This window comes from Triticum aestivum, chromosome 4D, assembly GCF_018294505.1.
Source record: "Triticum aestivum cultivar Chinese Spring chromosome 4D, IWGSC CS RefSeq v2.1, whole genome shotgun sequence".
Taxonomy (NCBI): Eukaryota; Viridiplantae; Streptophyta; class Magnoliopsida; order Poales; family Poaceae; genus Triticum; species Triticum aestivum.
Window position 1 is genome coordinate 476,069,048 of NC_057805.1, and position 12,960 is coordinate 476,082,007.

A 12,960-nucleotide genomic window follows, 5' to 3' on the forward strand; every position below is an offset into this window, starting at 1 on the left:
CAATAGGCCCACAGGGCAGCATAGAACAGGTAGGCCCAGAAGGCCTGCAATAGAGAGGAGCTCGAGACAGCTGCCGCAGCGGGGCTTATAAGCAGGTGCGGGCGCCCTTCGGCTAGCGAGGTGGGACTAAACTTGCCCGCACCGCACCTGCGCCACCGCACCCCTTTAGTACCGGGTCGTGGCTCCAACCGGTACTAAAAGGGGGTCTTTAGTACCAGTTGGTGCCACCACCCGGTACTAAAGGTGTGCGCTTCCCGCCGCTTCGCCTGGCCAAAACAGACCTTTAGTACCGGTTGGTGGCTCCAACCGGTACTAAAGGTGGGTTCTATATAAGAAAACACTTCAAAAAAATTCGGCAGTTCGTTCTCCCTCTGCTTCTTCTCCTCTTCCCCATCACCGCCGCCCCTCGTCGCCGCCCCCGTCGCCGTCCGTCGCCGTCGCCGCCGCCCCAGTCGCCGTCGCCGTCCCCTCTGCCTCGCCGTCCCGTCGCCGTCGCCCGCGCTGTGAGCCCCTCTCCCCGGCCCCTCTCCTCCCTCCAATCGAAGCCACCGCGCCGCCGGCGCCGTAGGGTGCACGCGCGCGCACACACACACGCACACACACACACGCGCGCGCACACACACAGGCACACAGAAACACACACACGATTATGTTTTTTCTGTTTTTATACAAATGTTTTAGATGAATTAATTAATTAATTAGATTAATGTCAAATAGTATATAGAAATGTTAGAATGTTAGAAATTTTAGAAATGTTAGTTTTATCTAGATGAATTCGATTAATTTCAAATTGTTATAGAAATGTTAGAAATGTTATAGAAATGGTAGTTTTTAGTTTCCTATAATTTTAGTTATAGAAATGTTAGCAATTTTTCTGTTTTTTGGTTATAGAAATATTAGAAATGTTAGTTATATATATAGAAATGTTAGAAATTTTAGAATTAGTTTTAGCTAGATGAATTAGATTAATGTCAAATTGTTAGACGACGATCGATGTTTTTTCAGTTTCTTATAATTTTAGTTATCACAATCCAATCATTTAAAAATGTTACTTTTTGCGGGCATATAGTATTTGTTCTCGACGATGCCCGGCCCGCATCCTCGCCGTCGACCCGTTCGCGACGACGTCCGGCTGACCCATGTCCGGGATTGGGCTCTGTCGGGCTGGCACTGGGAGGTGCTACCTGGAGGGGCGCGCCGTTTGGTGAGGAACCCGGCCTCGGGTCCCGTTGTCAACCCTGATCTCCTTTGGTGGCATTCGCATGGGCCACATTCCGTGCAGAGGGAGCCGGCCCCGCCAGAGGTGGTGCGTCGTCGTGTCAGGGAGGAGGACGAGCACGTCCATCGCTACATGGCTGCTGTGGACGTCAGGTTCTCCAATACCTGGCAGGTTCTTTGGGCAGATGACCGGAGATATGATCCTGTGATGGTTCCTTGTCTTTGGGTGTCCACCGCCCGCGCCCCAGGAACCGCGAGTGGCCTAGATTCTTCTATAGTATTTGATCTTTATTAGCTACCTAGCCAGTGATGTATTCGAGATTATATATTATTCGAGACGATGTATTTGAGATTATATATTATTCGAGACGATGCATATTATGTACTATATGATTCAGTTTTTCCTTATTGATTGCATCCATGCATTGTAATTTGAGTACTAAATTGTTTTATATTTCTTATGTATTAGTTAAATAAAAGCTATGGCAGATAATACCGGCAGAGAGGGAGAAGAGGCCCTGTTCGAGATCATACGCAGCCCTAGCAGGCCAGATGATCCGAATGAAGCAAATGACGGCTCCCAATATCTGAACAATACCGGGGAGGGTGATGATAAGATATCCGATCTCGACGACCGAGCTGATGAAGTCATGAACTATGATTATGATTATGATGACGCGGACAATGATTATGATGACGAATACAATGTTGATCTTGAAATAACAAAGACCACCGGCGAGGTATATTTATATAAGCAGGCATCTAGTGATCATCACATGTTTTTTTATTTGAAGATACATTAACGAATCGATCTTTCTTCTTTCAGCCCTCCGGATCGAGCAAATCTGCTTCTACAGACAGCAGGACAAAGCGCGGCCCGGGCAAAAAGTTGAAGGAGGGTGTAAAGTACAACATCGATTCCATCAAAGCTAGTGGCGAACCCCTCACGCCTAAGAACATTGCGAACAAGTTCGTTCGTCAGTGCGGAGTTCTTGTGAAGGACCAACTCCCGATCTCCATTCAAGAATGGAAAGAGCCAAAAACTAAATGCCTAGATGTTACTTGGGTCAACGACAGAGCAAAACAAAAGCTTTGGGAATCTCTGATGGAACATTTCACCCTACCAGATTATTTCACCGATGCAGATGTGCAGAAAGTCAAGGACGCTGCTCTTAAGAAGATGGCAATTGCATTCAACACCCACAAGAAAACTGTATGGGCCAACTACCTCGCTGCAGAAAGGAAGACTCCAGAATTCAAGGGAACACTGGAGAAGCAAAGAGAACACTGGCCCGCTTTCGTGAAATTCAAGGAATCAGAATTATCTAAGGAACGGTCGAGAAAAAACAAGGCCAATGCCGCAAAAAAGACGCAGTTCCATAGACTGGGTCCAGGTGGCTACGCGGTGGCAATGCCAAAGTGGGATAAGTCTGAGGAAGAGATGGAGGATGCAGGGGTCACTCCGGTTACTAGGAGCTGGCCCCCCAGGTGCAGAACTTGGTTCTATGCGCATGGGGGGCGTTGGACCCAAAGACAGGCCTGGTTTCGAAGAAGGCAAATCTAAAAGGAGCAGAACAAAAGTTACTTGACGCAATAGAAGATGCTCGAAAGGGGGTGTTCACGCCCAACAGAGAGAACGACGAGCTTACGCGCGCCCTGGGAAATCCTGAACACCCGGGAAGAACACGAGGCAAGGGCGTTATTCCCTGGTATGAGGGATTTTCGGAATGGAACGACGACTACAGGACCCATGCAAGAAAGAAGATGGAGGAGGAGAAGAAGAGGAAGCTGGAGGAGGAGCAGAGGAAGAAGGACGTGGAACACCTTCAAGGCCTAGAAGCAAGGCACGCGGACTTGGCACTCAAATTCCAGCAGCAGCAGCAGCAGATCGACTCACTTAGCCAGGAAAGGGGGTCTCAGCAGCGGCAGCACCAAGCGGATGATCATCCAGCATTGGATAGCACCGTCCCATCCATGCCGAGAAGCAGCGTTGGTTCCGCCCCGGGGACGCGCTGCTGGATACATACCCTGTGGATGACATCATAGAGAACACTAACTGTGAGCTACACTTCAAAATGAAGAACATATTCATGAAGGTGGCGGACGCCGTTGCTTTTACAATTACCCCCAAAACAACCTTCCATTGCGCCCCGATTCCAGAGGGCTATGCTCGTGTCTTGGTTGATGAGGTGGTGGACCCATATTCGGGGCTAGATCTTGACATTCCTGGAGGTGACGACGAGCACACACTGGGAGAGGCCATACATCATATCATCCTATGGAGAAAGGATTGCATCATCTTTCGAAGTCCACCGACACCGCGTCTGCCGACTCCTCCTCGAAGTCCGCCACCGTGTCAGCAGACTCCCGCTCCTCCAAGTCCACGAACGCGTGAGCAGACTCCTGCTTCAAGTTCGGCACAGCGTCAGGCCACTCCTCCTGTTTGAAGTCTGACACCGTGTCAGGCCACACCTCCTGCTTCAAGTCCGGCACAGCGTCAGGCCACACCTCCTGCTTCAAGTCCGACACCGTGTCAGGCCACACCTCCTGCTTCAAGTCCGGCATAGCGTCAGGCCACTCCTCCTGCTCCAACTAAGCCACGTCAGTCGTCTCCGCCGCCTAAGCAATCGCAGAAGAGACACGCCGCAGCTATGGTGCGTAGCGGTACGAGTCGAGGTAGTACAGAAAGTACAGGCGGAGACAAGCGATATAAATATGGTCCAAGCAGCCTCGCTCCTCTTCCTTAGAGGCCTTACGACATGACCGAGGAGCAAAACGATGCAATAGTGCGGGCCGAAGTGGACGCTCATTTTCGACCAAAACCGGCAACGCCGCCGAGGGAGAAAGTGCCTGAGGAAAAGATTGACCACTTCATTCGTATGGCTAGACCACCAGCTCCCAAGCCTGTTGACTCAGACTATGAGCGCCAAATCAGGAAGGCACATCGAGCACGACTACAGAAAGAAGCGAGCTCGAGCTCGAGCCAACAAGCAGCTGTCAAAAAATGCGGGAAAACTGTTCCCCAGCTGGGAGAACAGGCAGCACAATCGACCCCCTGCTTGTTGTGCCAACAACACATGAGAGTACGCGCGCCCAATATTATTGTGGGCAAACCGTTTACGTTCCCGAGCTGGGCGATGTGGTAATAACCGAGGAGCATATAATGCAGGCTGAAATGCTCAAGATCACTGTTGGACAACTCCTCGAGATCGAGCCCATGTCTCCGCTTAGAGAGGAGGAAATAAAACGGAAATATGTCCAGGGACAACCTTTGGTCGAGCCCGAGGAGGTCAAGAACCTCCCAACGAGAATGTATGAATTGCATGATTGGTACATGAAAATTACCAAGATCATTACTTCAATAAGAAAGCTTTGTCCGTTGAGTATTCAGAACTATTTCAGTTATTCAATCAAGATGCACTCGACAAATCTATCGTCAGTTGCTATTGTCTGTAAGTGATTTCTTTCTGTAATTTAAGTCTCAAGCTAGCTCTAGTGCTCATTGATTGATCATTAATTACCTGTAATTATATATCCTCACTATATATTCTTTTCTGTGGTATTATGCAGGATGAAGATGTATGAAATGAAAAAAGCTGGACGCTATGGCATTGGGTTCATTGACACAAATACCGTTAATGAATACACATGGAAATTGGAATGGTGTGGACAAGATGTAGAGAAATGCATGCTAGAGTTCTTGAAGCGCCTCAATAGCAATGAAGATATACTACTTCCTTACAACTTCGAGTGAGTCACACTGTCTTGTACTACAAATTCTGTTTTTGCTTACTAGCTAGATGTTAATAAGTGTATAGGGTTTAGGGTTATAGTTGATTGGTGTTATGCACATGCCCGCTTAATTTATACATGCAAACGTATGCGCATGCAACTTCCACTGGATCTTGTTAGACATTAAAGTTGACGAAGGAAAAGTTGAAGTACTGGACTCACTACTTAAAAAAGATAGTGACTACAGCATCGTGAAGGGGATAGTCGACAGGTTATTTCAATCATTATTAACTATATCTCGGCCTATTTAGTTCGTCATTTCCTGATATGAACTATTTTTAATAACCCCTTTATTAATTTTCTTTGCCGGCGGGTAGGGCTTGGGCAAAGTACATCAAGGTGACTCCAGGAAAATGGCGACAAAAGCTATGTTCGTATCGACCCAAGGTAAGTAATTAAGTACTACTAGCTAGCTAGCTACCATCTTTTTAATTCTTGATTCAATACCATTAGTTAATTAACATGCTTGATTAATAATTATCTGATTAAATTCTATTCTCATAAAGGCCCTGAAGCAGGCGCCGGGGACTGAAGTGTGTGCATACTACGTTTGCGAGAACATTCGCATGATGGCGTCCGAAAGGAGCAGACCTGATAGACAGGACTGGGTACGTTTGCCAGAACACTATTTACAAATCTTACATGATTGTCGATATCTAGTCACACAACTAATACACATGCATATTGATCTCCTTCTTAACAATTCAAAGAGGTGCGGGACCAGCTCCTACCAGAGGAGCGCATACGAGCACTTCAAGAGGAAATAGCGGGATTTTTGCTCGACCAGGTCATAGATCCCACAGGAGAATACTATTACCTGCTACCGCCCCCATGAACCACTTGTCATCGTGCTCCGAAGGCACCAAGGCAACATGTAGGAGAAATTGTATATATATACATGTGTATGTGTGAATAATTAATGGTGGTTGTGAGACATTCGATTATATATATATATATATATATAATCGGTTCTACGAGAAAATCTATTTATATATATGCATAACGTGTACAATATGTAGTATCGTAAAATACCAGCAAACAAACAAGAATTAAATAGAAAACACAAAATTAATGGAAAAATAAAAATTAAAACCAACCCCCCCCAAACATTTAGTACCGGTTGGTGCTACCAACCGGTACTAATGGTCTACCAGCACCCGGGCCTGGCTCGTGCCACGTGGTGGCACTTTAGCACCGGTTCGTGCCGAACCGGTAGTAAAGGGGGGGGGGCCCTTTAGTCTCCACTCTTTAGTGCCGGTTGCAGAACCGGCACTAAAGGCCCTTACGAACCGGCGCTAAAGCCCGGTTCTGCACTAGTGGTAGTCACTCCGTTCCATAATTCTTGTCGTGGCAATTACATGGAATCGGAGGGAATGCAGTTACATCAACTATTTTGTTCCATAAATCATAAACAAAATCCTTTTATAAAGTCCCCAAACTACATTAGAGCATTTTCTTCACCTTTCATACAAACATTTTGAACAAAATAGTAGTACAAGTCAGGGTCAGAGTGTTCAAGCCAATTCCAATTAATGCATTCGGAGCGCCATATTAAGCAACTTTGTGGAATGCAGCAGTTTGTATACGGTTGATGCGCGCATTCGCTTAGGGCGTCTCCTAACTGTGATAAGTTATTCATCCAGTTCTAAGCTGTTAAGATTTTATAATAGGGAGTACTCCCTCTGTAAACCAATATAAGATGGATAGTGATCTAAATGCTTTTTATATTAGTTTATGGAGGAAGTACTAGATAAATTCATATTGCATTTATTGTTGTAGCATAACATACCACAAATTATGTAGTTCTTTTACAGTATGTATGAACTACTCCATAGTGTGAGTAGTGTGAAATGATACACGAATACACAATAGTAATATTAACATAACAAACCATAATGCAATAGAAAGACAAATAGTGCAGGAGCTCGCAGTGTGCAGGTGTATATAGTGGTTTTAGGGCTTAATTCCGGCCCTTGTTCATCAGCTCCAATGCCGACGTGACGAGGGAGCGGACGCTGGTTGCGCGGCGGCTGAGCCCGACGCTCCCGGAGAAGACGTTGAAGCACTCCAGCTGCGAGGTGGTCCCCGCCACGCACCTCAGCTCGCTCCCCATCCCGAGCTCCACGAACAGGGCCACGTAGCGCGCGTCCAACCGCATCATGGCCATGGCGAGCTCGATGGTGTACCGCCGGATCCGGGGTACATCCATGGACGGGCGGCTGTACTCCCGCAGCACCTGCACGAGCGTCCTTGCCAGCACCGTGTCCACTACCCTCGCCGCGGCGAGCCTCGCGTGGAGTTCCCCGGGCTCCATGTACGGGAGCATCTGCGCCGCCAGCCCGATGAAGATGCTGAGGATCTTGGCCTTCTCCACCGTGATGGACCTAAGTACCTTGGCGGCGCCGGCGGTGACCCCTCTCAGCGGGATCTGCCACTCGTCACCGGCGTAGGAGCATAAGTTGCGCATGATCCTTGCGGCGCTGACTATGATGATGGGGTCCTTCAGCGCGTCGACGAGCCGCCAGACCCCTCCGCCGAGAGCCATTATGATCTCCCCGCAGTTCTTCTTGTTCTCGATAGCCAGCATGGCGAGCGCCTCGCCGGCCTCCACTCGGACAGCGTCCGTCGTTCGACACTCCTTCGTGGTAAACCCCGCCGGCAAGAACATGGCGACCAGCACGCTGACCACGCCCCCCGTCTCGCCGATTATCTCCCTGGCCACATCGTCCATGGCAAGACTCGTGAGTATCTCGATGGCCATCTGGTGCAGCTCCAACTGGACATTCTTATCGCGCCGCTGCAGGACCTCCCTGACGTTGCTCACGGTGAAGACGATGTCGGTGAGCTCCCGTCGGAGCAGCTTCCCGGTGTTCCCCGTCGTGCTGGCCAGCCTCTTCACCACGCGCAGCGACTGCTTCACCGCCTTGATCCTCATGTCCCTGGGCGTCGACGCCGCCAGCGCATGGTCGATGCTGGAGTAGGAGATGATCTTGTCGAGGAGGCCCCTGGTCTTGCCGATCTTGTCGCAGTTGTCGTGGTCGTGCGCCAGCTTGTTGAGGATGGAGAGACCGAGGATGTTGAGCTCGTCGAGGTCGGCGTAGAGCAGCGACGCGACGGACTCGATGGCACCGGGGATGCCGGTGACTCGTAGCAGGATGAGCTTCCTCTCGGTGAGCATGGACACGACCACGGCGGCCGAGCGCCGGACGTCCCGCTCCGAGGCCCCCTTCCAGCTGAGCATCTCGATGAGGCGCTCGATGGTGGGCGCGGAAACACAGATCCTGCGCAGCGTGGCGTCGGCGAAACGGTCGGACTCGGCGAGCGCGACGAGAATGCTGGCGCCGAGGCTCTGCTCGTCGTGCGAGCCCACGGTGATGAGGTCGTCGGCGTAGGAGACGAGAGTCATGTGGAGACCATCGAAGCTGCTGCCGTTGAGGCAGCGCATGTAAGAGTCGTAGAAGAAGCAGCGGACGGCGACCTGGCCGCAGGCGCTGGCGAGGTTGCAGTCGTCGGCGACGCGCTCGAGGAGGCGGTGGTGGCTCACCTTCCACTGCCAGAGCGCTTTCTCGATGAGGAAGAGCAGCGCCTCTGCGAGCGCGAGGCTGTAGAAGATGTTGAGCGCTGCGGCACGATTGGTGCGGGCGTCCTCGGTGCCGCCGTAGTGCTGGTGGATGAGGCGGACGAGGGAGAGGGAGACGCACGCCGACGCCGAGAGCAGCTGCATCCAGAAGAAGGCGCGGACGGCGGCGTGGGAGGCGGGGCGGGTCCGGCTGGCCTGGTGGTGCTGCCACTCCAGCTCGTGGCTGCGTCCCAAGATGCGGGTGCCCTCGATGAGGAGAAGGCCCGTGATACACCAGAAGTCAGTTGGGCTGAGGGTGATGGCGAAGCCGGCGAGCAGCACGACGGTGGCCCATATGAAGGCCAGCGTGCCCAGCCGGCTCGCCGCCTTCTCGAGCACGGCCAGCTGCAGGGCCAGCACGGTGAGGCGGCGCTCCGGCGACGGTGGTGCGTCGGCGGTGGTGCCGGAGCGCGGGTTCGGCTTCGGCATGGCCTTCTGCGGCTCGAACAACGTGGGCAGCTGGTCGGGGATGTTGATGCGGATGCTCGGGGCGGCGAAGCTCCGGGAAGCGAAGGTAGCGCGACGGTCCATTGGTATGGCGTACGCTTGCGCTGGCCGAGCGTGGTGTGCGTTGCTTCTCGGCACTAGCTTGGTGCTATTTATAGGACAGCAATGACATTATGCAGTGCAAGCTCCGCTAGCTCGGACGCATTTTGAACGTGCTAGTTTCTTGCTTGCGTGCATGAGAGTGCGTGTCAGTTTGGAGATTATTAGATGCTGACTCTCCTTCTTTTTTTCTTGTTACGAGAGAATGTTCCTATTAAGGTAAGGAGGGATCGCGCCTAATTTATTTCCGAAAAGGAGGTCGAAACCCCTTGCCTCTCCGTGGTAAGTCCTTCCCTTAATAGTAAGGTAAATTGTTTGGGCACCTTATGGCAAGTCCTCTCCATCCAATATATATATAAGGTAAATTGTTTGGGCACCTTATGGCAAGTCCTATTCATTACTGCATGGTGTACAATTGACAAAATAATGACTTTTCATGTTTTGTTTGCATGTACTAGTATTTTAAGAAGTCAATGATTGTTTTCCAAAACAAAAATAGTCTGAACACTTATATTTGGCTATGTATATATGTAAATGTGTCCGAGATACGCACGTGTATATGTTATTAGACTGAGATACCAGTTAGTGGGTATTATACCTACGTAAATTTGTATGCGTTGATGTTATACCCAATAAAAATATACATATGAATATTATACATTTTAATAAGTATGTGTTGATGTTATACCCAATGAAATATACACATAAGTATTCCTCGATGCGAATATGCAAATAAATATGTACGTGTTGGTGTTATACCCAATAAAAATATAAACATAAATATGCATACCTCAATGTGAATTTTCTTTGTACATACCCATCAATATCACACATTTTATAACTTGTATATGTACCCGAGATATCCACGTGTATATTTTTTAGACCGTGATACCAGTTAATGGGTATTATACCTAATAAAAATATGTGAGTATCGGTGTCATACCCATTGAAAATATATACGTGTTGCTATTATACCCAATAAAAATATGTACGTAATGTTGTATGTGCTAAAAAAATTGTGAGGTATTTTTCTAATTAATTATTATGCACCTGCATAGCAACAAGTATGCTAAATGATTAATTGCAATTTCCTATCATGAAGGGAAAATAATGACACGTATCAATTAGGCAACCTTTATTTCTTTTTATAGCAGTTCATGCAAGCAAATAGGAAAGTAATAATGCGGGTATACATGCAAAATATATACCCTTTTTAACAGCGAGATCAAGTATGATCCAACGGCATCCAGGTAAGGAGCCTGGGCACCTAGGTGTCCCAAACTTTTTTTCTTGTTACGAGAGAGTGTTCCTATTAAGGCAAGGAGGGGTCGCGCCTAATTTATTTCCGAAAAGGAGGTCGAAACCCCCTGCCTCTGCATCCAATAATGCACACCGATCACACAAGGCACGTTTATGATCTACGTCCTTCGTCTCAAAATAAGTGTTTTGACCTTAATACTACTTTACACTAAAGTTAGTACTACAAAGTTGAGAAACTCATTTTATGACGAAGGGAGTACTCCCAAGGAGCAAGAGATATTAAATGAATTTGAACCTAAATAGTCCAAATACAACAAAGGGATCTTCGTACTAGTCGTACCGTGTAAGAGTTTTCTCCTTCTCATGGCCTCTCTTTCAAACATAGCCACGGTGCCTCATGCAGTAGTAGTAGTAGAATTGCCCGTTACTCCTTTTGAAAAGAAAAAAGAGAATTATGCTGCTACAACACTTGTTGTGCTGCCACTTTCTTTACACGAAGCATGGTAACTAAGCTTTATGACGCCCGCTAAAAGAACTAAAGTTGTATGGTGGTTAATGGGGGCACTCTTTGCATCGATTTTGTTAAAAACAATGCCCTAACGACATTTAAGGGGAGTCCCTCATATTTGACTTTAGATTATTGCAGCTAAAGGGCTATGATATCATTCTGAGAGTTCATTGGACGTGCACTCATAGTTCAGTAGATTTGATTACAAGTAAATGCATGCAAGGATCGGGTAGTTATTTCTTTTTTTGACAAAGGAAATAATATTAATATCATAGAGATACTAATTACACTCAGCCTCTGCAACAACGCAATATCGTAAAGACATTACGGATGCACAAATCCAAAAGATAAAAGGAAGAAGAAAAACTCCCGATCAATTCCTCATGGATGCAGCACGAACCACCACTTGTACAACACCCGAAGTCCAAATTCTCCAAAAACGACGTCTCCAAGAAGAAAACAGTGCACAAGTACCGTCATCGCCCGATCATAGATCTTAGATCTTCACCTGGAGAAGATCCGCGCTCTAAAAATAATGCCTTCAACAAGGTCATTGTCACGCACAACCAATTAAGGCAAGAACTTGAGTTTTCACCCTGAAAGCTATGACTCAATACTCCACCTGTGCTGACGCCCCCACTTGCTGATGCCGCTGCTATGAGTCGCGAATCACCAAGCAAAGTACTCATCGCCATGAAGATTCAATTCGCCATTACAAGGCCTCAGACCTCAGCCACCATGACATTCTCCGCCACTGTCGTCACTATGGAAATCGAAATACTGATGTGTCCCATAATGTCAACACACACCGAAGCTTCACGTCACACTCTCCTGAAACCACTCGGGCTGAAATAGAGGCGCACACGACCGAATCCCATTCGATCCAGCAATCTACAAGCGTCAAGCACCCAATGGAGGTCTCCGGCGGAGCATTCTGGAACTCGTCAACGGCCAGATCCATGAGGGCCGACAACTGGCAGAACACCATCTTGAGCAAAGAGAACCCAAGGATCGCACCACTCGCCGGTTCCCAATAGTAGGTCGAAGATATCAGCGGGCACCGCCACCACCCGCACCATGCGGAGATGAATAGATAAGACGCACCGTGCCCCCCGAACTAGTCGTTGTGCCGCTCTCTCGTGTCCACAGTGGTTGTCCAAGTCACTGAAGAAATCTGAGGCCACCGCCCCGGCGCCCATCTCTGTCGGACGAAACACGCCGTCTAGGGCCGCCATGAATCTCCGGCCAGAGATCCTGCAATGCGAGAAAGGATCCCCCCGGCCATCAGTCACGCGAGAAGGATGAGGACCCGACACCGCCGTCAACCTCAAGGCCTTTGACTGGAGGAGTCCTTCGTCTGCAGTGTGGAGAGAGGATCAGAGGGGGAAGGGGTGGCGGCTGTGCTAGCTAGGGTTCCGTCCGAGTCGCCCCGCCTGGGAGAATGATACGTCTCCGTCGTATCTATTGATTGTTCCATGCCAATATTATACAACTTTCATATACTTTTGGCAACTTTTTATACTATTTTTGGGACTAACATATTGATCCAGTGCCCAGTGCCAGTTTCTTTTTGTTGCATGTTTTATGTTTCGCAGAAACCCCATATCAAACGGAGTCCAAACGGGATAAAAACGGACGGAGAATATTTTTGGAATATTTGGAGAATATGGGAAGAAGAATCGACGCGAGACGGTGCCCGAGGTGGCCATGAGGCAGGGGGGCGCGCCCCTGACCCTCGTGGGCCACTCGTAAGACGGTTGCTGCTCTTCTTCGGCCGCAAGAAAGCTAATTTTCAGAAGAAAAAAAATCTCAGCGAAGGTTTCAATCCAATCGGAGTTACGGATCTCCATATATATACGAAACGGTGAAAGGGCAAAATACCAGAACGCAGAAACAGAGAGAGACAGAGAGACAGATCTAATCTCGGAGGGGCTCTCGCCCCTCCCATGCCATGGAGGCCAAGGACTAGAGGGGAAACCCTTCTCCCATCTAGGGAGGAGGTCAAGGAAGAAGAAGA

At 48.7% G+C, this 12,960-nt stretch overlaps 1 protein-coding gene across 1 annotated transcript; it reads right to left on the minus strand.

The window, feature by feature from the left end:
- Positions 1–6,953: 6,953 nt before the first annotated feature.
- LOC123097093 (uncharacterized) lies at positions 6,954–9,160 on the minus strand. The gene has a single exon (XM_044518859.1). It carries the CDS (start codon positions 9,158–9,160, stop codon positions 6,971–6,973), a length of 2,190 nt encoding a protein of 729 aa, XP_044374794.1. The 3' UTR covers positions 6,954–6,970.
- Between the last annotated feature and the right edge of the window lie 3,800 nt (positions 9,161–12,960).